Genomic DNA, 22,654 nt, shown 5'->3' with positions numbered 1-22,654 from the left:
TTGCAAATTAAGCTTAATTAGCAGGAGATGTTCATTATGGATGTATTCAGGAATGCTTTTCCCTGTAGCTTTTCACAGCAGTGGAAGTGTGAGCATGTTTTTACGCATGGGAGACGAATACAGGATGTTCCTCTCCAAATACAAATCTCTGCCGTTCCTTTTTAGCCACCCGATGCCAAATTCTACCTTTGTTTTCCACGATTTGCTGAGCATTTCCTGAGCTTGCTATCCCTGTGTGTCCCTGCTATGCCAGCACAGGGTCCCCCACATTAGGCTGTGCCCCCCCCGAACACTGACCTATCCCATTCCCATTAACCAAGTGTCGTGGCAGTGACAGTCCTAACGGCAGCCCAAACCTTTCCTTCTCAACCTTCATCAAACATTTTGAACTACTGGTAGGTCTGTTTTTGGCCTCTTTTAACAGAAATATCACTAGCTTCATTCTCCTTCCACGTAACCTTTTACACAACCTCCCCTGAGTTCTCTCCTTCTCAGGCTCATTTTATTCTTGTTCGCTGCTGGTACAGAAGCAGTGCTTAGGGGAAGAGAGTGACATGTGCTGGGGTCCCGGTGTCCTTTTCCCCTCCCTTCTACCTCCTCTATTAATCGCATTGTGACTTATGGCTGAGAGCATCATATAGGGATGGGTTTGAATGGATTAATTTGAAGGACTGGGACTTAGAAAGTCTTAGGGGCTTAGCTGCTCTCCCTAACTTCAGCGGGAGCTGTGGGGCTAATTCCCCCTTCAGCTTTAAAGGCCATTTTGCTGTAACACTGAGAAGCCAATGAGAATTTATTTATTTATTTAATTATTCATTTAACTAAAGCAGGACAAATACCTGATATCTACAATGGTGACTTGTCACCAGGATTGCTGTCAGGGATCTCACGTGGCCTACACTGAGCTTGTGCTGCTCCCCCAGTGGAGCAGTCGCTGGCAGCTTTCCGCCATCTCAGAAGGGAGATGGTCCAGGGCAGGGAGATGCATGTGCAACCCCCAGAAATTGCCAGAAAAGCTTGCGTTGCTCACGGCATGTGTTCAGTCTTTCAGAAGATCACTGTCCCTAGAGCTCCTGGGCTCAGCTATAGCTGGAGGCGAGAGGAGCTGCACCGGCCCTGAGCCTGGGTTAGCAGCAGCATCCGTGCCGGGGCTGGTCCTGAGGATGGTGCAGTGCTCTGTGACTCCTGCTGCAAGTAATTTCTGCAGCTGTATCTCCACCAGGGATGTGGCACGAGCTGGCTGCACACGAGTGAGCCCCCCTCGAATTATCTGTGCCCAGGCAAGAGGGGCCGACCAGCGAAGCAGCAGTGCAAGCTGTGCGGAGCGACTGCATGAGTCACTGGCTGTGCTAAATCAAATACAAGAGATTTGATTTTCCATTTGGGAGGATTATATAATCATCATTAATTAAGCTTCAATGAGAAAAGCAGGACTGTAACCTGACAAGAAGACTCGGTAGTCCCAGGAGAGGAAGGGAGATGGTCTCCAGGCCACTCAGAAGGGGGGTACAGTTCCCTCTCTGTTTTGATGAGAAATGCCTAGTTGCTCACCAAGCAAAAGATCATTTTATTATTATTATTATTTGTTTGTTTCAAATAAGAACACCTTTGGATATTTTCATATATTTCAGGATCTAAGTGCCTTAATAACAGAATTACAGAATTACTGATGTTGGAGGAGACCCTCTGGAGGTCGTCTTTCCAACCCCTTGCTCAAACAGGGCCACCTTCAGCTGGTTGCTCAGCACCATGTCCATTCCAGTACCATCTCCATTCAATTAATTGAAGCCTTTTCTATAGTCCCTAGAATACATTCAAATACTTGAGGGAACCAAGTGCCACCACTGCACCTGTTGACCAGTAGTATGGGACATGGGGCAGACTCACGTCAGCATCACCAGTGAACACTATAGTAGTTCTCAGCCAGTTTCAGCTGAGGGAGGAGGAACACAGTAAATGTAATCCTCCAAATACTTGAAGGAAATGTTTATCTCCCAGGATGAAATGCCAAATTAAGTGAGAATAAATTATTTTACAAAGCTGCTTAATAGCTCACTCTGATAAGAAAAGATAAGATGGGCTGGATTTATCCTTCCTGTAAAAATTGTTTGCACACTTGTAAACAGAAGAAGATCTCTCACATTATACAACCAAATATAGGCTTTGGTATCATACTCCTGAGGTGACATACTTGTTTAAACACTCCTGAAAGGGACTAAGTCCTGCCTTTCAAAGTGTTCACCAAAAGAGAAAAGGAACAGCAGCATCTTTAAAGGGGCAGATTTGTCCTTTTATCCAAAACGCCTGAGGTTTTCCTCTTAAGGGAGGAGATAACTGTTATGTGAAAAGAGTTCACGATCAAGTAATACAAATATAATTAAATATTATAGTGGAATTTAAAACTGTGTGTCTTTGTTCCCGATTATGTGGAAACTTGGGAAGTATCTAGTTACTGGATGCTAATAATAGCAGATAAATCTACTGTTAGCTGATGTGTCTCTTAAGATAAGAATAACCATCAAGGAAATTATTACACTGAGGAGAAAAAAAAATATTCACTCCCAGAACAATTAACTTAGTCTGAATTCTCTTTTAAAGGAAATAAACAGATTTATGCAGAAGATCCATTGATCTTGAATCTCTGCAAGCATATGCAGAAACATCTGATAACGAGAATATCTCAATCTGAAATGAGTGTTTTGATCAGAACTGACAGCCATGTATTATTATTTACTATTAACGATATAGCAGAATCTGCTGCTAGCAACCTACACCACTTATGCCAGGCTCTCTATGGGCCACCACAGCACCAAGCCAAAAGGCACCACTCCTGCCCTGAAGGGTCTGCATGGGGTTCACATCCATGTAGGATGGCAGGAGGAGGAAGAGAGAGCACTTCCAAACCAGCAAGTGATGTGCAGACACCATCAGTGTTACTCATCCACAGCTATTGAGTGCAGTCTTACTTGCCATTAGCACTTTAGTGTTTTCCATTACATATATTAATCACTGAATCTTCTGTTTTTCTGTGGTCTGAGTTTATTTATATGAAACACTCTTGGTTTTATTCCGGCCTGTTTGGCTTGTGTTTTTTGAAATGGCCATTCAGTTTGTTTGTCAGTCACTAAAGCTAGTTCTTTAAACATTAACATTTGCTGGCAAAATAGGAAGGAGGGATTTCTTCTCTCAAATTGCATAAAGGAGAGGTTTGCTCTTACAGGAGGACTATGTTTTAAACTTCCTGAGTTAAAATAAGATGACCAAACAACTGATGGCTGTACTATTATTAACTGAATACTGTCATCTGTTTTTTGTTTTGTTTTGTTTTTTAAACATGTTTTTATTCATTTCACATGGTATGATTTGTATCCCTAAGGACAAAAACCCTTTTGTATAAGGTGTCTAAGAGCTTGGTTCTCTATATATTACTTATTTTTAACGTCTTGTCCTTAATATACCTGGTCCTTTTATTTTTAAACCCCTCTGTATAGGCAAATCAGTTTCTTCTATCTTGTTACATTTTTGCAGGCAATTTAATACCTCCTCTGCAAAAGAATCATGTTGTAACTCTAGGAGCAGCAGATCTGATAAGTAACCATGAACACTATTAAAACTCATGCTGAGGAGCATGATCAGCTAACTGATATATATGAGACAACCGTTTCACCTTTGACTCTGTATTTAGCTTTCTCAGACAACCTTATAGTTCCCTACTCAGGATGTGTTATCTAGATCATTTAATTGTGAAACATACATGGCCTCCTTTACCTGACCCCACTGGTTATAGCCAGCTCAACATTTTCATCAGACACCTTCTGACAAAAGCACTCCAAGACCTATATTTGACTTACAAAGGTAAATATCATCATAGCCTTAGACTTCATCCTATATTTTGCATTTGACTGTTTTTCTGTTGTGCTCTCAGAAAATTCACTGCTGATCTTTTAACTTAAAGATGTTGTGCGTATTTTTTCTTTCAAAGGGACTTCAAGAATCATATAGCATGATTTTTCAGAAGGCACATTTAAAAGATTATGCCAGGATACATATATTTAATTCATGTGCTGATCTCTTTTTTTTAACTGCACTTTAAAGGTATCAACAAAAAATTTGGAATTTGGAAGAGCAAAACAGGCTGTGAAGATAGACCTGTGGAAAGAACAGATACAAACAAAATAAGTCAGGCAGCAAAAGCAATTCAGAAACAAATCACATGCTTTTGTTTCTTTTTGTTATTGTAGTTGTTATTTTCAGATCGAGATATGTATTTCAGGGTAGTGGTTTCCTGCCTGCATTATGGATGCTTTTAATCCTTTGGACTTTGTCAAAGTCAATCAGATATGGAGATGGCACAGTATCGGTTAGAAGACTGGATGACTTTCAGCCAGGCCAGCTCTATCTCATCTCTGCAGGCTTATTCTCTCACTGCCTCTGAGTTTGACATTCTCGGTGATGAAATCCTGAATACCTTACACATCTATACTATATGACAATTATTACCCTTTAAATATTGCATTTACCTCTTGGAAAAATAATCCTATTTTCTAAACACCATGTTCAGTGATGTATTTGGGAATACACTGTCTCATAATCATGTCCATTTACATCAGACAGCTCACATCAAAAAAGCCATCTGCTCTCTTTGGTGCAATTCACTCTCCATTCAGCATTTCTCCTGGAACTAGTGTCATTTGCAAGCCCATGGGTTCACTAAGTAGGTTAACTTATCATACCTGTGCTTTGGAGGCTGAATGTGCTTATCTTATTTCTATTTCTCATGTTATGGAGTGCATTAAACACAGCACAGCCAGCTGGTCAAAAGTGGTGATTCTCCCACCGTATCTATCATTGTGTGCAGTTCTGGGCTCCACAATATAAAAGGATGCTAAGGTACTTGAAAGTGGAGAGCAGCGAAGCAGGTAAAAGATCTACAAGGCACGTACTGTGAGGAGAGGCTGAGGACACCTGGGTTGTCCAGCCTGGAGAAGAGGAGGCCGAGAGGCGACCTCAGTGCTCTCTGCAGCAGATGTCCTTAATGTGGGTTTATAGCCATACCATTACTTTTTAAACAGGTCTGACTATAGAAATTAACAGACTTGAAGGAAGTAATCGTATCAGAGCAAAAATAATAACCCTTTACTCAGACTTCTCCCGTTTCCTGCAGCTTCTTTCTTCCTTTTTCCACCTCTTGTATTAATAATCCCACAGAAGCCCTTTTATGTGCACATAACCCCAGGATCAGAACCGGAATACATATTCCTAGGAAGTCCCCAGAGCAAGTGAGCTTTGCTGGTGAAAGGAGTTGAATTTTGCCCATATTTTTTATCTTAATATCCAGTCAGCCATGCCCTCAAGACTCAACTGCAAGAGAGGGCTATAATCTCTGTGGATGTTCATGCCTGTGCTGCCTTCTCAGATGAGAAATCTTTCTGCCCCTTCTTGGCGCAAAGTATTGTGCATACAGTGGTCTGAGCCAGTTAATCACGGTTGTGAATTCTCCTCAGAGCATTTCCTTTTCTGTCTCATACCCTGTTATCCTTGGTATCAGCTAGGTATTGTTATGCCAAGGTTTTCAATAGGTTTCTGGCTTCCAAAAGCACATGGGATAGGTAAATTGAGACTTCTTCAATCTCTACAATTTATGTCAGTGAACTAAAGCCCAGTGCAGAAGCACCCCAGAATAAAATTTGCTAGTGAACTCCTCCCCAGACAGATACAAAACTCTTCATTTTCACAAGAACTGATATGCCGATCCTTGCTTTGCCCTATGGAGGAGAAACAAATTATAGAAAACTTCACAAAATTGATTATGGGGGCCTAATGGTAAGGAAAGATATTTTCATGGTACCATTAATCACCATTAGTATTAGATTAACTACTACTAGTGACCTCTGGCTACTGGAGGGGACCCTCTCTGCCTCCGAGGGAGACAGCCAGCTGGGCAAGTCCAGTTCCTACTGCAGCTTAACACAGTTTTCTTTCAGTCCTGTGTGAGTGGGATTATCATCTCTAAACAGCTCAGGTTTGGATGAATAATTTGCATTATGTCATTTGAATGTGGGATTATGGACAAACTCAAGGCAACACGTTCCTTTGGCAACACATCTTTATGGCAGGACGTGCTAGCAGGTCCTCAAAGCGACACGAGAGCCAAGCGATTACAGAAGACGGATAAAAACCATACGTAAAAACTGCAGCCACGCTGCACCCAGTCTTTCCTTCTGGCTAGCATTTCAGGAGCCAGCAGGCCATGTGCAGACCCATGAGAGATGGCAGCTAGTGCCATACACTGGATGCTCTTTGCTCTTCTTCAGCACAAGCAGAAATCAAGCACACTGGGGACGCTTCTTAAACATAGACCAGGAGCACACGCTTCGGCAGCTACAAATCTCAGGCAGGCTCTGCTAGCTCGACGAAGCCTTGCTGGCTTTGGTCCTCAGTGTTTTGCCACTGGTGACTTGAAGAACTGCCTCCAGCCTCTTCCCTTGCCAATCTTTTTTCACTGCCTCATGGGAGGAACACGCTAGGCATGCCGCAGCATATATTTGTATTGTGAGTGGTGAAAAAGAGCAATTGGATGCGTGGGGTTTCTTTCCAGAAAGCTGGTTTATGCTCTGTAATAAGGTTTGGCCTTATTTTTATTAGGATTAACCTCTAAGATTTGTACGTGGAGTTAAGCTCCGATGCCTTTCTGCCTAACATGACTGACTTGGATTTAAATATATGCATATCAGCTTTAAAAGCTTCTAGAGCACTTTATGTGAATAAAATTAGTATTAGGACGTTTCAAGTGTGCAAAACATGCAGGGAGAGCAAATCTCATACGAGGCGTGACTCTGGGTCCCACTTTTTTTCCTGCATTAGTGCCTAACTCCACCTGCAATGGCTTTGATGATGCTGTCCCAAGAGCTTACCGAACATCGCCAGGAAAGCAGATCTGCTTTGTTGCTACCGTTCGTTTGGCAACGCCTCAGTTTTTAAAGGTAAGAGCATGTCCCAGGTCCCGTTCATTCCAGAAGTTCTCGAAACACTTTCAGAGTGGGTGACGCTCAAAAATCTTAATTTAGCTAATTGAATGGATTACAGATATCACATTTCATGCATAGAAATCCAGTGAAGAGGATTAGCAGGGTGAGTCGGGATCTGCACAAGTGGTGTCACTCCTGCCCCTCTTGCATGGGTAACCCGAACCCTGGTTGCACGAGGAACAGCGATGTCACTTTGCAGATAGGTTGTGCACCTTCTGCTCCTGGGATGGGACAGGGCACAGATGGCTACCCATGCTTTCATTTGTGCCCTGCTCATAGTTTTCCTTCTCCCCAACCTGTTAGTAAAATAGTTGCTTCTGGGAAAAAATAAAAAAAATAAAAAATAATAAAAATAAAGGATAGACAACGTAACCTTGTGCCTGACACCGTGGTTCCCTAATGAACAAATGCGAGCTACTGCATCAGGTGTCCCATCCCCAGGGGTGAAGAGATTAAAAAAGCACAGCTGAGACACAGGCTGGATGAAATCACTGCCCTTTGGCCTGGCTCCATTACCGCACAGGGCCCTTGTGGGGCACTTCTGACTGATTCACGGCCCCAACAGGCAAGCAGGTCCCTTCTGAGGTGTGTGAGGACACCTCCATTAATCTTAACCATAGTAGTCATGCTAGAAGCAGAGGCTGGAGTTACGGATCTCTGGGAACACAGGAAGCAAATTCCCCCACGTGAGTAACTAGCATCGCAAAGCAAACACGAAAACAAGCGAGCCACTGCGAGGGAGACAGCAGCTGCTGAACCACCAGGGGAAGGTTTTAGCTGCCAGGAAATCCTAAACACAGATCTCTCCAGTTCACCTGGATGAGTCACGTAATGCCCGGTCTCGGCTTTGTCCTTTCAAATGAAGGCAGAAATATGTATCTGACTGGCTGAGCATGGCAGAATCAGCGTTTTGGTTTCACATAACAATGCTTGCACATTGCACCTGAGCAACTACCGACTTGTAGAGTATATTTTTGGCATCAGCGTGGATTTAGGTGTAAACTGGAGAGGGAGAAAGAGGAATTTAAGGTACGCATGAAGGGCCCAGTGACACGGAAACAGATGCAATAGATTGCTCTTTGTAATTAGCAGGAAATGTATTAATCCTCCCTTTTATCTCCTTATCTACTGTGCATTTATAACAAACACAAGCTAGATGAAGCAGAGAGGTGAAGCTACACCTCTCAGTAAGTTGGTTTTCTTCACCATACAGGAGATGTGCATCGTGGAAGAACCTTTAGAGGAATTCACGTCAAGACACAGTCTGGAATGGAAATTTTTATTCCTGGATCACAGGTCGGTGACAAGAAAAGCACTCTTGATTGTGTTTTGTGCTTGTTTACTGCTATTTTCATAAGTGCAATTCTCTCAAATGGTGTTATGTTTCACATCTAAATCACATGAACAGGAGGACTACCACTAAAATTTCTGCAAAAGCTGATGTTTACTATTCTACCTTGCATTTATTTTTGTCTGTCTTCTAAAAGAAAGCTATCCAGCTTCTCAGGCAGAATTTGTGATTACCTTGTTCTTGTTTGTTTTAAAAAATATCAATGGACTGAAGCCTGTCCCACAGCAAAAACATCTAATTATCATACAGCTGTGGAAATTGTTCTTTCAAAATCCAGCCCATGACTGTGTGTGTGTAGTTCCCACTGAGTTACAACTCCTTTGCTGCAGGTTTTCACGTGAAGGCCCCTTAGAAATAGAGCTGCTTTCCATCAGCACTTTTTCCTTGAAAAGAAAGGCTTATCACAGGTTTTGTGCTGGAAGCAAGGTGTCCACAGGCACTGCTGTGCTGGTATGGGTCCCAGATGCAAGGCAAACCCCTGCTGGGCATCCCAGGCACAGTGGGGCAAAGCCAGGATCCCGTCCCCTGGCAGCTGGGACTACATGCCTATGAGTAAGAGTAGATTTGGGCCTTTAGCATATCCATGTCAACACGCAGAGATGCTGCCTGTTTCCTGGTTGTGTGAATTCACTTATCTTGTGCCTAAATGCAGAGCACCGCCGATTATAGGATACTTGCCTTTTGAAGTGCTGGGTACTTCTGGCTATGACTATTACCATATAGATGACCTAGAGCTGCTCGCAAGGTGCCATGAACACTGTAAGTATTGCAGAACTCACATTTCCTTTAATTAACCAGGATACCTCCTTTCAGTAAAATGTAGTTTCTGTTAAAATAAGTGTAAACTCAGAAGGTGAGGTTCCAACCCTTGCCTCACAGCCATGTGCCTTAGTGTAATCATAACAGATCAGGTGCATCGTAGCTGATCAGCATCTGGGCCGTATTCCTCTAGCTCCGAAATGAGCACTTTCACTCCCCATATTCCCAGAAGTAGCCAGTGAGACTCACTGAATGGGTAAAATATGCCAGATTTGACCCCTGCTCTATTAGTGAAGAATATACAGGAACAGATCAAGCAATTTCTCAGGAGATTGTGTTTTGTAAAATTCTTGTAGGTTATTTACTGTAATGTTGCTCACCAAGTATTTGGCATTGATATTACCTGTGATTATTTAAAGATAGACTATTAAGATTTAATTGGAAAGCTCTCTCACTAAGTAAAGAAAATGAGGCAATCCTTTTTAAATATTTACTTATAGACTTGACTGGAATGTCTCAGTCTTCAGGCCTCTGGATGGCCTGAAAATATCTGGCCAAAATTAGTTTTATATATGTTGACATTAAAATATAGAAAGGCTAAATATGTGCATCTTTGAGATCCCCTTGAAATCGCTGGAACAAAAAGCAGACATTAGCTTTGTCTCTGAATCTTTAAAACTTATAACATACCACAGTTTACTGTACTTCAGGTTCCTGTCAGTCTGGGAATTTTCTTTCAGTTTCAAATGATTTTTGTGTTTGCACAATGTTATCTCGTATACTCACTTCATTCTGCAGTCACTAAAATCCATCCATACAGAATACTCATCTTTTCAAGCATTTTTATCCTGTACTTTTCTGCTATAGATCTTCAGATGATCACTCTTAGAAATTAATCCCAGATGCCTCATTAAGCAGTATGTGAGCAGCACATAAACCAAGGAAAGATTTATGTTTAAGTTGTAGCAGACATTAATGCAATTGTGTCTAGCGTTAAAGTTAATTGTACTGTTAAAGAATGTACTGTTCAAGCTGTCAGAGGAAGGCACGTACGGATCGTTATGATCATCTCTATCCTAAGATTCACAGGCCCACACACTCAAAAGGTACTTGGGCTCTAATCTCCCTTGGGAACCAGTGGGGCTGTGGACACCTTTGTAACACTGTTCATATTTCATGTCCTTCTCACGCTGATAACCGTGTGACCAGCTGTGTGTACTCTGTCCTGACAGTGATGCAGTTTGGCAAGGGGAAGTCGTGTTGCTATCGGTTTCTGACCAAAGGACAGCAGTGGATCTGGCTCCAGACCCATTACTACATCACGTACCACCAGTGGAACTCCAAGCCGGAGTTCATTGTGTGCACACACATGGTGGTAAGGTATGGAAACTGCCGTCAGCCAGCGGGGATGTGAAGGACAGTAAGACAAGGGCATCCTCACGACTGCAAATGTTACCTCTTAGAAACATGAGGTGTCTTTTATGCTACAAAAATGAAGCCTGAGCTCTCTGAAGAAAATCTGTGCATTGTAGAAAAATACTCAGACTAAGCCTTGCTCTATGCTATGCTTCATTTATTGACCACGAGTTTAGGGGCAGAGTAACTATTGCATTTTTTCCATCTTGTGCAAAAATAGGGAATAGACAGCTCCCTCTACTATTCTGTTCCTTAAATCATTTTTTTTTGTTTTTGGTGTGTTTAGTTTTGTTTCAGTGAAGTTGCAGACTAGTTTTAGGATGTGAACTTGACCTCTATAATACAGTTCTTGATTTCAAAAAGATAGGTAGAGAAAGGAATGAAAATTAAAACGTAATCCCTCAAATGTTGTGCAGTTGCATCTGACATGATTTTTTTAAGCTGCTCATTTAACCTGTAAAATTTCACAATAATTTGTTCCTCTATTTGCTTGAAGCACATTTTGTGATGGATGTATAACACCACAATGCTGATACATAGAATTATATTTTACATTCAGTTACGCAGATGTTCGGGTAGAGCGGAGACAGGAGATGGGCTTGGAAGAAGTGTCCTCAGAGGTTGTGTCCTCAGCACTAAAGGTACGATGAAACCAAGTCTTTTTTTCCTCATAAATACATGTAGTAATTGCAACTATTTCCTATGCTAACATCACTGAAAATTTCAGCTGTCTTTCTGAGTGGGTTCCCTAACAAGTTCAGAATTCATTGCTCACTTGAATAATTTTGAAGTAAATTGGATAAGTTCATGAAAGGATAAACCTGGAGATCACAGACAGCCACAAATTAAGTGGAGCATGGGCAGGGGCAATGAGAGATATGTTCATGTTTCCTTGGCAAAGAACTACAGTTCTGAGATCCATCTGGACATGTTCTGACAATCCTTCTTGGCTACATCGAGGAGATCTGCTGAGGGAAGAAAGAGAAGCTCCACACAGCTGAGTGTCTCACAGAGGGTGCAGTTGCTGTCAAGTCCAACTCTATGCAAAACACACATTCAGAAAAACATCTGACTGTGCAAAAGGACTATGGCAGTAGCTTCCTATTTATTTCCACCTCAGTGAAACTTCACTGGAAAGAAGATTAATTAGATGCTGTTTGGAAGGGACATCAACACTTGTGCCCAAGTCTTCTGCTGGCCTACCTGGGATTAGTTCTGCTCAAGTAATTTTAGGCCAGCCAAAGAACTGGGTCTGCAAGTATTACTAGATGCATTTCAAGATGTTTTTACCCTGACAGATGCAATAGCTATTCTCTTTTTGGTTTGTTTTAGGACAGTGGCTCCAGCTTGGATCCTGAACAGCACTTTAATGCACTCGATATTGGTGCCTCAATCCTCAGTGCTAGCCGGACACCCTCGGTATCATCCAGGAGCTCACCAAAATCTTCCCACACACCCAAGTCAGACCCAGCGTGTGAGTGGCATTTCTGGGTTACTGTGTTATTTTGCCAAGTTACAGAATGTGTGTCTATATACCATGGCTGCAAATTAAAATGAGGTATTGATATGTGTTAGTCAGTGACAATGAAATGCATCATCTGTGATGGTAATGTATGACACGGAAGGTTCTAGTTCGACCATCCATACACTGGAAAATGGGTAGCAGAACTAGCCATGAGACCTGCTACTTAGATCTGTTATGAAAATACTTTCATATTCAGATGTGAGGGTGTCAGTATGAGCAATGAGAGGCCCCTCCTGACTTACCTGAGTAATAGCAGCTTAAGGGTGATAACTCTTCTGGCCAAGATTAAGGATGCTCCAGCCATGACTTGCTCTTTCTGCTCCCTGATCTGGAAGAAAAGCCAATGAGCTAACCGAAATTTACAGTTATTTGCTCCATAAAAGGGAGTTCCAGCTGCTCTAGAACAGCTCTTGGGTCCTTTTGCTCTGCTCATTGGAATCATGATCTATCACTTTGACTTTTATCTTTGCCCAGACCCTCCTTATGAGTTTAATTTTACTCCCATTGAAGCCAACAAGAACAACCCTGACTCCAGCTGGAATTCAGCCAGACCATAATCATTTCTAGCCAGGTCTCACTTGTAATCCTGACTTCCAAAGGTGATGATTTGCAATTTGTGAGAACTCACCCACACTTTTCTTGCAGCTACGCCAACAAAGCTGACTGCAGAGGCTAGCACCCCCTTGCAAAGGACACCCAGCACGCAGCAGGACCTGTCTGCACACAGACTCAGCCAACCTACTGCCCTGCAGGTAACTCCCGAGAGCCACAGGAATAGGCAGTAGGTATAAGGCATGTGCCACGTAAGCAATTTGGCAAATCAAAGTGACTTGCACAAAAGCCATGGCATTAGAAGAAATCTAGATTTTAAAGGAGCCAAACTTACAAATAAAGTTTTGTTTTGTTTTTTATTTGTTTTTAACCTAGGCTTCTTTGCCTTCTCAGCCTTCATGTGAGCTTCTTCCACAGCAGCTGCTGCCTCAAGCAACTTTGCCAAGTCAGCCTGCACCACTGGCACAGGTTAGTTGGGGCTTCAGAAGTGGAATAGATCACTTGCCTCTCTCCTGGTGTTTTCTCCCTTCATCTAGTAACTGAATTAATTATGAAAGGCGAGGTCTTTGGGGGCTTTTAGGTTATTTCTTTAGTAGATATAATCCCCAAATCCACCAGCTCTCAAACTCTTAAAATGTTCTAGGAAAGTAATCCGAATCATACACTTGTGTGTTTAAATATTTTTCTGCACACAGACATTCACAGAAGAAGCCCAGGTGCGAGTAGGTTCCAAGTGCACACACACATCTACTTCACAGGAGGACAGAAAACAGAGATGGAAAATCAGTTTTCAACTCTGCTTCTAAAGAATCAGGTCCCTTCAAAATCGAGGCTACAATGAGAATTAAAAGCAAAAACTAACAAAGATACTCCTAAAACACCTGTTTGGCTTTGCTGAAGCACAACTAGCCAGCAGTAAAAGGCACACAAGTTCCACAACACCTATTCTGTGGGTGTGCTAGCAACAGTGAGGATGTCGCTGGAGACAAAATCCTCCACTGAAATCTGTGAACCCACATTTCAAGTGTGGGTGATGGCCCAAAAAGCCAGTGTTTCATTCGCAGTGGATTTTGAAGGAGTAAATCTGAGTACCGTGTTCTCATCTCATTGTTTCTGCCCTGTGGTCGTGTTGTGATGAATATCTATCTCATCATCCTCTGATTTTAGAAATGACAGAGTCCTGGACCTAAGCTGCTTCTATCTCTTGTACACTGTACTCCCTCGCAAGATCTCAGAGTTTCTTCCTGTAGCATAGAAAACATAAAAAGTCCTGAGGATCTCTGCTTTTAAATAACAAATTCTCATTTATCTTTTGTGTTTAATATTCTTTTCACGACTCCACACTGGCATGCAGTTTAGAAACAGCATATCAATTATCTGCTCTGAGCAGTCATTTTCTTTTACAGATATTCCTCTCCTTTATTCATTAATGCATTTCCAAACATCAATTAGTTTATTTATTATAAACCTGGGCATGTTCTGCTTGACTCTCTCCTACTTCCCTCCCTTCTCTATCAAAGCTTTTTCTGGAGAGATGCTTTCCAGTTGTTTACAAAAAACCCCGCCACCTCACCCCTTCCCAATAAAACATTCTTGTTGATGCTCCAGCTCCGTTTCTTCCCCGTGCTGTTCAGTTGCATGGCCAACCCCTCAGCAATCCTCTTCTTGACCAGCAGCAAAGCTCAGTCACTCAGCAGTGACCTGAAGAAGCCCGAGCTGTAGATTCCCTTCTTGTGAAGCAGGAAAACAGCACCACAAACCCACATCCCACAGACCCGTGGGAAGGCCACGCAGACACAAGAAGAGCCACAGAAGCTGCTGCCCGATGGCTTTTTGCTCCTCACCCTCAGGTGAAGGTTTCACCAGACACACAGATGCCAGAGCCTGTGGACATTTAGGGCCCATGATAGCACACTGATGAGAGTCCTTGTGGCAAACATCCCACCCTGAGGCAGCAGCATCTGCAGTGAGCAGCCAGCACTCACCCGGGGCTCCATCTGCTTGAACTTTGGTTTGGTTTCAAGCAAACGCTGCGCAGGTTTTGCCTCCGCCAAAATACAGTTTTAGACCCCGACCTGCCTATCTGAACTAACCCTAAAGCACAGTCCTAGGTGCTGCCTGAATGTAAATGGTTTACTTTAAACCGAGTGCTCCCCATTAGAATATTTGTTTGTTTGTCTGCCTCATTGTACTAAATTAAAATCCCCTACAACACAGCGGATGTTGATGACTGAATAATAAGCAGCACTAATAATTCTGTTTGGGATTGCGCAGGTGTTATTCGGAAGACAACAGCCACGAACAAGTTGTTCAGTGAGCTGCAAAACTAATGAAACCTGGTTTCCCAGGGGCTGGCGTGGCAGGAGGGGAACGAGCGGGTCCCTCTCGGTGCTGCTCAACTAGAGGTTTCATGGCATTGCGGCAACCTGGTGCTCTTGAGGCTATCACAACTCTCTTGCATGTCTCTAGCACCAACCAGAAGGATCGGAAGGTGGGAGGTAGAAGGAAATGAAAGGTTCATTCACTTAGGAAACCGAGCTAAAATATAAACAGGGTCTCCCTCCTTTACCCAGCTACCTGTTTTCATGAAACTTGCAGGAACAGAATGTCTTCAAGGGGCCCAACTCTCCTGTTCATCACATCTCTGATGGGGACCGTGCCAAGTGCTCACACCCAACGTGTGCCAGTCCCACTCCCTGGGCTGCATGAAAAACAAATTGGTTATTATTATTTTCCCTGAACTAACAAACCTTGATTAAACTGGTGACCCTGTGCAATTATAGATATCTCACCAATTGCTTCTTTCCAGTTTGTACCTGGAAAGCTGGGACAGCTATAACATGCACTTTTCTGAGGATCCCACAGAAGTCTGTGAACACCTAAGTGAGACAAATATCAACCTCATCTGATGTTAACGGCAGAGTTAAAGCTGCGCAGTGTTTTCTGTGGAACATTTTGAGTCAAGATCTTATAATTACACAATTACAGATTTCTTCCTTAATTGGTAAAACAGTTAAAGATCTTGAGATAAATACTCTCTTGTGCAGGTCAGTTGCTGTTACTGTCTCATTGTACAAAAACAATAGAAGCTTTGTAATCACAGGGGTCACTGCTAGAATTATCAACAAACTTTGGTTTTGGAGAGGAAAAGGGAAAAAAGTAAAAGAGAGTTCCTTGTCTTCTTCCTTAGCAGCTCTCACTTCACTAGACCAGCTAATTGTTGCTGTCGAGTGTATTATGACAAGAGGAACGTGAAACAGAAAACAAAAAGACAATACTAGATTATATACTGAATATTCAGTATGCATATTCAATATGAATATGCTAAATATAAGAAGGTGCTGAAAAAAATCATGGAATAATGATCTAAAATCAACAGCAATACATTTTTGTGTTCAACATTGCAAAGCAAATCCCTATTTAAAATTAAGGCCTGGACATGGAAATTGTTTCTTATTGAAGTATAAAATTATTATAAAATTATCTCCTAAAAAATTCCTTGCATTCATTAATTGAAGAAAACCAGGTTCCCTTCCCAAAGTGTCTTTCAAGGAGTTCACATGTTAATGAGAAGTTTGCCATCAGCAAGCCAGGCAGTCAAAATGAAGCTTTTGGCTGAAATTGTTTTTAATTCCTTTCTGAAAAAGACTCTTTTAACAACTTCAGAGTAGACTTCACTAACAGAGTTCATACAGCGAGAATTAGGTTCCAAGACCTGGCTTTCTAAAAAGTCCTTCTGCACAGACCCACATTAAGGCAGGAACTGGCTGCATTTAACCTAGCCAAGCCATTGCTACATCGCATTATTCCACTCCTAAGACCAGGGTGCCCAGGTCTCTTCTGAAACATGGAGCAAGGGCTCGAGCCAGCAGGGCAGGCAGCCCCTTGGAGTCACTCACCTCCCTTCCCAAACATCAGAGGTTTCCACTCATCCATTACTCGGGTTAATGCTTTCTGCATGGAATAGAGAAAGAGCAAGAACCAGCCCTGAGCTCTCCCCTTTAACACCAGTAAGAAGTAACACCAAGTTCCCATCAGGGGCTTTGACGCTGCTCTGGGAGAGGATGGGGCTGCAGGTGACAGCGCTGCTGACAACAGCGCCAGAGGCAACATGCTCACATTATCTCCTTGGGTAGATCATGCAAGCTGCGAGCACTCACAGATGTCTTTCCCATCAAAGTGGGCTCTGGGGGCCTCCAGAGCATCTGCATGTGACGCCTTGGTAGCCCTCCTCTCCCCTAACCAGGGCTGGCAACCAGCCTCCCCTCAAAGTGGCCACATGAGGAAACTCTTTGGAGGGTGACCTCCTGAGCTGGGCTGGAAAGACGCCCTCCAGATGTGTACATATAAATAAACCCAATGAAGTTCTCTTCCTTTCTCACCTAAAGGACATCTACATGGAGATTTCAGCTGTTTGCTGGAGGGAACGTGGAGGTACTTCCATGTATTTAGCTGTTGCAAAGCTGATACAAATCTGACCTGTCATATTTAGACCTCTCGAAGTACCCAGAAATTTCATTCATCTGTGCAGTGTTGCTAGCACCAGAGTGCTCCTTATTTCCCTCCTTGTTACCATTTTTGTTTTCCTATTAAAAAAGCAAAAGCCAGCAATGGTGTAAGCAAGTGCAACTCCATTAAGCAGGAAGGCTCCAGCAGCTTGCATCATTTTACCCCCCCAGAACAGAGCCACGAAAGTAACCACGGGAACAATGCGCCATCTTCAAGTCATGCAAGTCAAAGCAAAACATTTTCTTTTATTTTTTTTTGCCTGAATGCTCCCAGCACTGCATGTTTTCAGAGGCCCTTGAATGCCCTGATTAGAGAAATGCTTACAGATTTTTTTTTGAAGTACTACACCATGTTTTTTTCTCAGCTTTTTTTTTTTTCTTCTTTTTTTTTTTTTTTTTTTACTTTTGGAATATGAGATCATGCAAAGCAGTGATTCCAAAGCCAATTAAAGCAATAATTAGCATTGGTGGACTTTGAATCATGCCTGTAAATACCAAATAAAGCTAGGAATTTGTTGCCATGCTAGTCCCCTCCATGCTTATGGGGTGATTCTGCTTCGTGCGAGGCATTGCTGCTACTGGCAGCTGCACTTTCTTCTTGACCCTTATTAGCGATCTCCTTTTTGTATTATTATTTAGAATAGCCTTTCTCCCACTGAGCTTGGCTATTTATTTTATGTCATGTATAAAAATAGCTTAACGAGTATTTCTTGTACCCTGGCCACTATTCAGTTGCAGAAATGTAGAAAATATTTACTGTGGTCAGCGTTGCGTGATCACATAGTAAGTAATCGGCGGAATAAACCATCGCAGCACTGCTATTTCTGTGAGGAGCAAGGAAAGTGTTGGTAAAACACACTTGGAATATGCAGCTCTGCCATCCTAAGGGCTCCAAACTACACGCTAATAATAATAATGCTCTCATTTGCCACCCAGTTAAGATGCTCTCGATATTTTAAAGCAGCATACTCTCAAGAACAGGCATTCTGGTAATTCTCTAACTGAACAGGGTCAGTTGTAAGGAGATCACTATAACTGAGGCAATTTAATATATGTGCGTAAAATTGGAAATAGAAAAGATTTATCTCTGCCTAGACATTACTATATTACAAACACGTACTTTATTCCTCTCACTGTGCTTTACAATCAAGAAACCAATAACTTCTTTCAAAATAATGTCATACCGAGGCCTGCTTCTATTATAAAGACTGATTTATCCCCTTTTTCTTTCAGTTTTCGGCACAGTTTAGCATGTTCCAGACCATCAAGGACCAGCTAGAGCAGCGAACGCGGATCCTGCAGGCCAACATCCGCTGGCAGCAGGAGGAGCTGCAGAAGATACAGGAGCAGCTCTGCCTGGTCCAGGACTCCAGCGTGCAGGTGGGTTACTGCTGGGAGCGGCAGAGCATCCTCTCACCAGGCACTTGATAGGGCTGGCATCTGAAAATTAGCTCCAGGGTCCAGGAGATGAGAAATCTGGCTCATCTGAATGGGGATGCTGTCCTCTGGAAGCCTCTTGAGTAGCAAACATCAAGATTAAGAGCATTATGGAATAAGGGAAGGAAGAAATATCTCAGCCTTATGGGGGTGAGAAGAATTTGGGTCATTTACAGCAGTATTTTAATGCTTTGTCTACCAAGTCTTCAGATTGAGCAGCTGCAATGGAACGGTCTTCACATTTGGACTCAGCACTGATTATGACTCTCCAGTTCATTAGCTTCCATCCGTTCGCTGCGTGCTTGGTGGTGGCATTGCGGATGCTCAGTATCACGTCTGTCCAGCTCTCCCTTAGCCAACAGCCCTCCTTCAGGCACTCCCCAAGTGCTCATCTCTTTTAGATCATTCGCTCCCTGTTTTCCTGGCCTAGACACTCAGCACAGGAGATGAATTCCCATGTCATGTTTAAAAAAAAGAAAAAAAAAAAAAAAGGCAACAAACCTCTGCTCAAACCTTTGTTCATCTGTTTACACCTGGGAGGCGCCTAAATTTGCTCTTCACAGGACCAGCTCAAGCCTTTAGGGTGAAGCAGCCTGAGGCTCCTGTTCTTGTGTCTTTGATACCTTCTGCACCGTGCTTTGTACTGCCCCTGATGCCTACCGCACCCCATGAGTAAGAGTGAGTGCAATTTAGCACATCTCAGGTTTCATTTAATGACAAATGGAGAAATGATCCAGCTTTATGGAAGTTTTCTAAAAGCTGGGTGATTACTGCTCTGTTCCTCATAATGTAACTATAAATACCGGGTTAAATGACCCTTGCCAGAAATGTTGCATTGGGGACCCACTGTGAGCATTGTACTAACAAGATTTTGTAGAAGACAAGCTCTGTCACATAAATGAGTATCTCAAAGAACATTTTAAGCACAGGATGAAAACCTGGGGCCTGCTGAGGCCAGTGGGAATTTTGTTCCCGACTTCCACAGAAACAGAATCTCACCCATCATCGACGTCGGCGAACACACAGTTCACATATTAAAACAAATTTGGATTGTACTTTTAGGCAATTAAGGGATCAGTGAAGCCAAATTTGAAACTTTTCCACCCAAGTTGCTGCGTACGCACTGCTATAAGACAGCACAGCAGTGGTGGGTCCCAAAGCCAGGACTCCCTGCTCCTGGTACCATATAAACCTATAGGTAGGCCAGGTTTAATTTCGGTGTATTTCTTCCATTGGTTCTGCACGGCCTCTGAATAACAGGAAGGGAAAGTCTGCAATTAACTGCCCTTCAGTTCAGAATCATGGTATGTGTCTGAAAGCTATTATTGTTATTATGAATACCAAGAGACGTGATATTCTCACTTCTTCTCCTTTTAATTGGGCAAAAGCCATTGCTCTCTCCTGGTGAAGTCTTCAGCGTTCAGATACACTGATCCACCCAACCCCCCCCCCCCCTTTTTTTTTAAATACTTCAGGCAAAAATAGAAAGTCCGAGCACATTCCTATATGTGGGAAAGGGATTTTATTTTTATATAGTCATCTTCCATATGCATTTAATAACCCAAAGACCATGGGACAGACCCTCAGCTGTGCTCACGGGGAGCCCAAGCAGAGAGAAGAGGCCCAGTAGGTAAATGGTGGGCCCTACCCCCTGCTGCTTTGTAGCTCTGGGATTTGGATTCTTTGGATCATTATTTGGGTGATCTGCTCCCCCACAAGGACTGTGCCAGGCTGGACCAAGGAGAATATATTTTCAGGGCACTGCAAGATTTTTTTGATGTCGGTACTGACCATTTCCCTGCAAATGCAGGGGGGCCGGAGGGCAGCTCGGAAATGTGGGGGCTGCCTATCAGCCTGAGGGGGCAAAGCTGGATGGGGAGGATCACTGTCTGTCGTCCAAGTGCCTTTCAGCCCCCCCAGAACAACCACACGAGGCAGTGAGCTGTAAGCAGTCACACCGACTTGGAGCGGGGCCTTCTCCCACTTTCTCTAGATTAGAAAAAAGAAAAAAAAAAAAAAAAAAAAAAAAAGAAAACCAGAAATTACAGTGCCATTACAGGGAAGGAGTGAGACCAGGAATTAGCTTTGTCTTACTTGGCTAGAGGCAATTTGAAATAAAGCCTCACATTTTCACATGTAGCACTTTTGTGACTCACAAGAGGTTAGGAGTAAACTGTTAAATCAGAAATCTAACCGCATGCTTTGCTGAGCAGATTTCATCATTCAAGGAGCTGGGTGTCTGCAGACATCGATCTGCGTCTATTATCAAGGCTACAAAGCAGAGTGGCAAACAGAAGAGCCTTACTATTGAGCAATTTTTTGTTCCCTTTAATATTCCGCGTAGAGAATGGGGCTGTGCGGGTTGTAAGCATGGGGGAGTGCCGTGTGCTGGCTGCAAAGGGGGAAGCATTCTCTCCTTTTCCCTCGTTAGCTCATTTATTAGCATATCTTCCCCCCTCCCTGGCTCCTTCCCTTCCACACAGAAGTGTACAGGTAGCTCTGTGGAGAGTTGAGCCCCATTTCCATTTCCTTCAGAGGTCTTCAAAACTGTAGTGCACCAAGAAACGCTTTCCCAACCGGACGGGTGTTGAGCACAGTCGTCTGCATTTGTCACTGTTTCCAAGAGCCTTGCGTGATGAAAGACCAAGCTAGCAGGAGGGCTGGGGGCCCTGAAGAAGAGCGTTCAAAACCCCATTAAATCTCTGGTACTGCTTTCCCTGACAAACGAAAGCATTAAGGGCGGCAGCAGCAAGAGTAACCTCAGAAGTCTGAAGGATGCCGTGCCTGTGCCAGATTTGAGCAGTCTAGCTAATGAATTGCGGATGGAGAGGAGAGCAGAAAGAAGAGCTGAGCCTGACCAGCTTGCGAGAACTGCAAATGAGACCGTCCACAGCCACCCATGATTCACAATCCAGTCTCCCTTCAAAGTCCGTGAACCTCAGGTTCCCAGTGCTGGTATTTTACAGAAGGGGTCTTCCCTTCTCTAACGATGAGCCTGAAGGTTATCACCGCCTGATTGCCCAAGGAGCAGGAAGAGTCAAAGAGCTGTCTCCCCCACCATGTCTTGCCAATGCGATTCACCCATTAGCTGCAGGGACCGTCTATCTCGGGATGAGGGGGCAGCCGTGTCAGAGGGCCCCTTCCCTCCCTCACAGCTTTGCTGTGGATCTTAACAATCTGGCCAATTAAAAAAATATTTATAAGATGCCTCGCTGGCCTTGCCGTCCAGAAAATCAGCCGTGAGACGTGCCGTTACCGGCAGTGCAGTTAGGGGGCTGCTAATTTATCTGCTTGGATTTGCTCAGACTGAGAAAGATTTATTTTTTTTTTTTCTTTATTATGGGGTTTCTGCTGCTATTTAAAGCTGCAGCATTTTAGTGCTTCAGAGGAATTCAGGCAGGACTGTCACGAAAGAGACACATAATGAAAAAACACTGTTTTGTACAAATGAAGTACGTTCTTGCTTTCGGGGTTACTTGCAGGTAGCAACTCCCCACTTCGATCCTCTCTTAGGTTAACTCTTTTCTTGATTAGGCATCTTGAGTCTTCCAGTTCAGCGGGGACACGGGTTAAACGGCACCACTGCTTCCTGCCCTGAGCTTGTTTTTCCCCCACATTTGTGTTCTGACAGTAATAATGATGCTTTGGCCATTACAACGCCATGGAGAGCGTCCCTAGAAATGAAACGCACGTAGGTCTCTCAGGGTACAAACACATGAATAAAAGAAATTGGTTTACCGTGATAAACTTGGTTGTAAATTTATAGCGTGCTAGCTGCCAACCATTAGTTGTGCTCTTTCCTACCCAGTGGCACACGCTGGTAATTGCAAAGTAGGTTGCTCTGCTTTCTTTCAAGAGTAATCTACTTGGCCTTTGCCTCAAAGTAAGGCATGCACGCAGGCAGCTCCCTGCAGAGTAAGTCATTTGCTGCAGGTTCCCACCCTGCCCAACATTTGCACTGATGGATGGTGGGTTTGCATTGGACGAACTTGGTATGTCGCCAGCACTGTGTGCCTTGTACAGGGAGGATGCTTAAGATATTGCTCCTTCAGGTCTTACTTTGTGCTGATCCTCCAGA

General features: G+C 43.3%; 1 protein-coding gene across 5 annotated transcripts in view; it reads left to right on the top strand.

Annotated features, from left to right (window-relative positions):
• NPAS2 (neuronal PAS domain protein 2) overlaps window positions 1-22,654 on the top strand; it is a 99,156-nt gene that overhangs the window by 68,665 nt on the left and 7,837 nt on the right. For 4 of the 5 annotated variants that reach the window (XM_082758959.1, XM_082758958.1, XM_082758962.1 and 1 more), the window contains 9 exons: window positions 6,865-6,983; window positions 8,242-8,324; window positions 9,032-9,138; window positions 10,371-10,518; window positions 11,114-11,195; window positions 11,887-12,028; window positions 12,725-12,831; window positions 13,007-13,099; window positions 18,373-18,519. In XM_082758959.1, the coding sequence (XP_082615085.1) occupies window positions 6,865-6,983; window positions 8,242-8,324; window positions 9,032-9,138; window positions 10,371-10,518; window positions 11,114-11,195; window positions 11,887-12,028; window positions 12,725-12,831; window positions 13,007-13,099; window positions 18,373-18,519 (1,028 nt within the window). The remainder of the gene's footprint in view (window positions 1-6,864; window positions 6,984-8,241; window positions 8,325-9,031; window positions 9,139-10,370; window positions 10,519-11,113; window positions 11,196-11,886; window positions 12,029-12,724; window positions 12,832-13,006; window positions 13,100-18,372; window positions 18,520-22,654) is intronic. The other variant, XM_082758960.1, reaches the window with a different exon arrangement.

This window comes from Aythya marila, assembly GCF_965140915.1.
Source record: "Aythya marila genome assembly, chromosome: 1".
Lineage (NCBI taxonomy): Eukaryota > Metazoa > Chordata > Aves > Anseriformes > Anatidae > Aythya > Aythya marila.
This window is presented reverse-complemented; position numbering and strand designations above follow the sequence as displayed.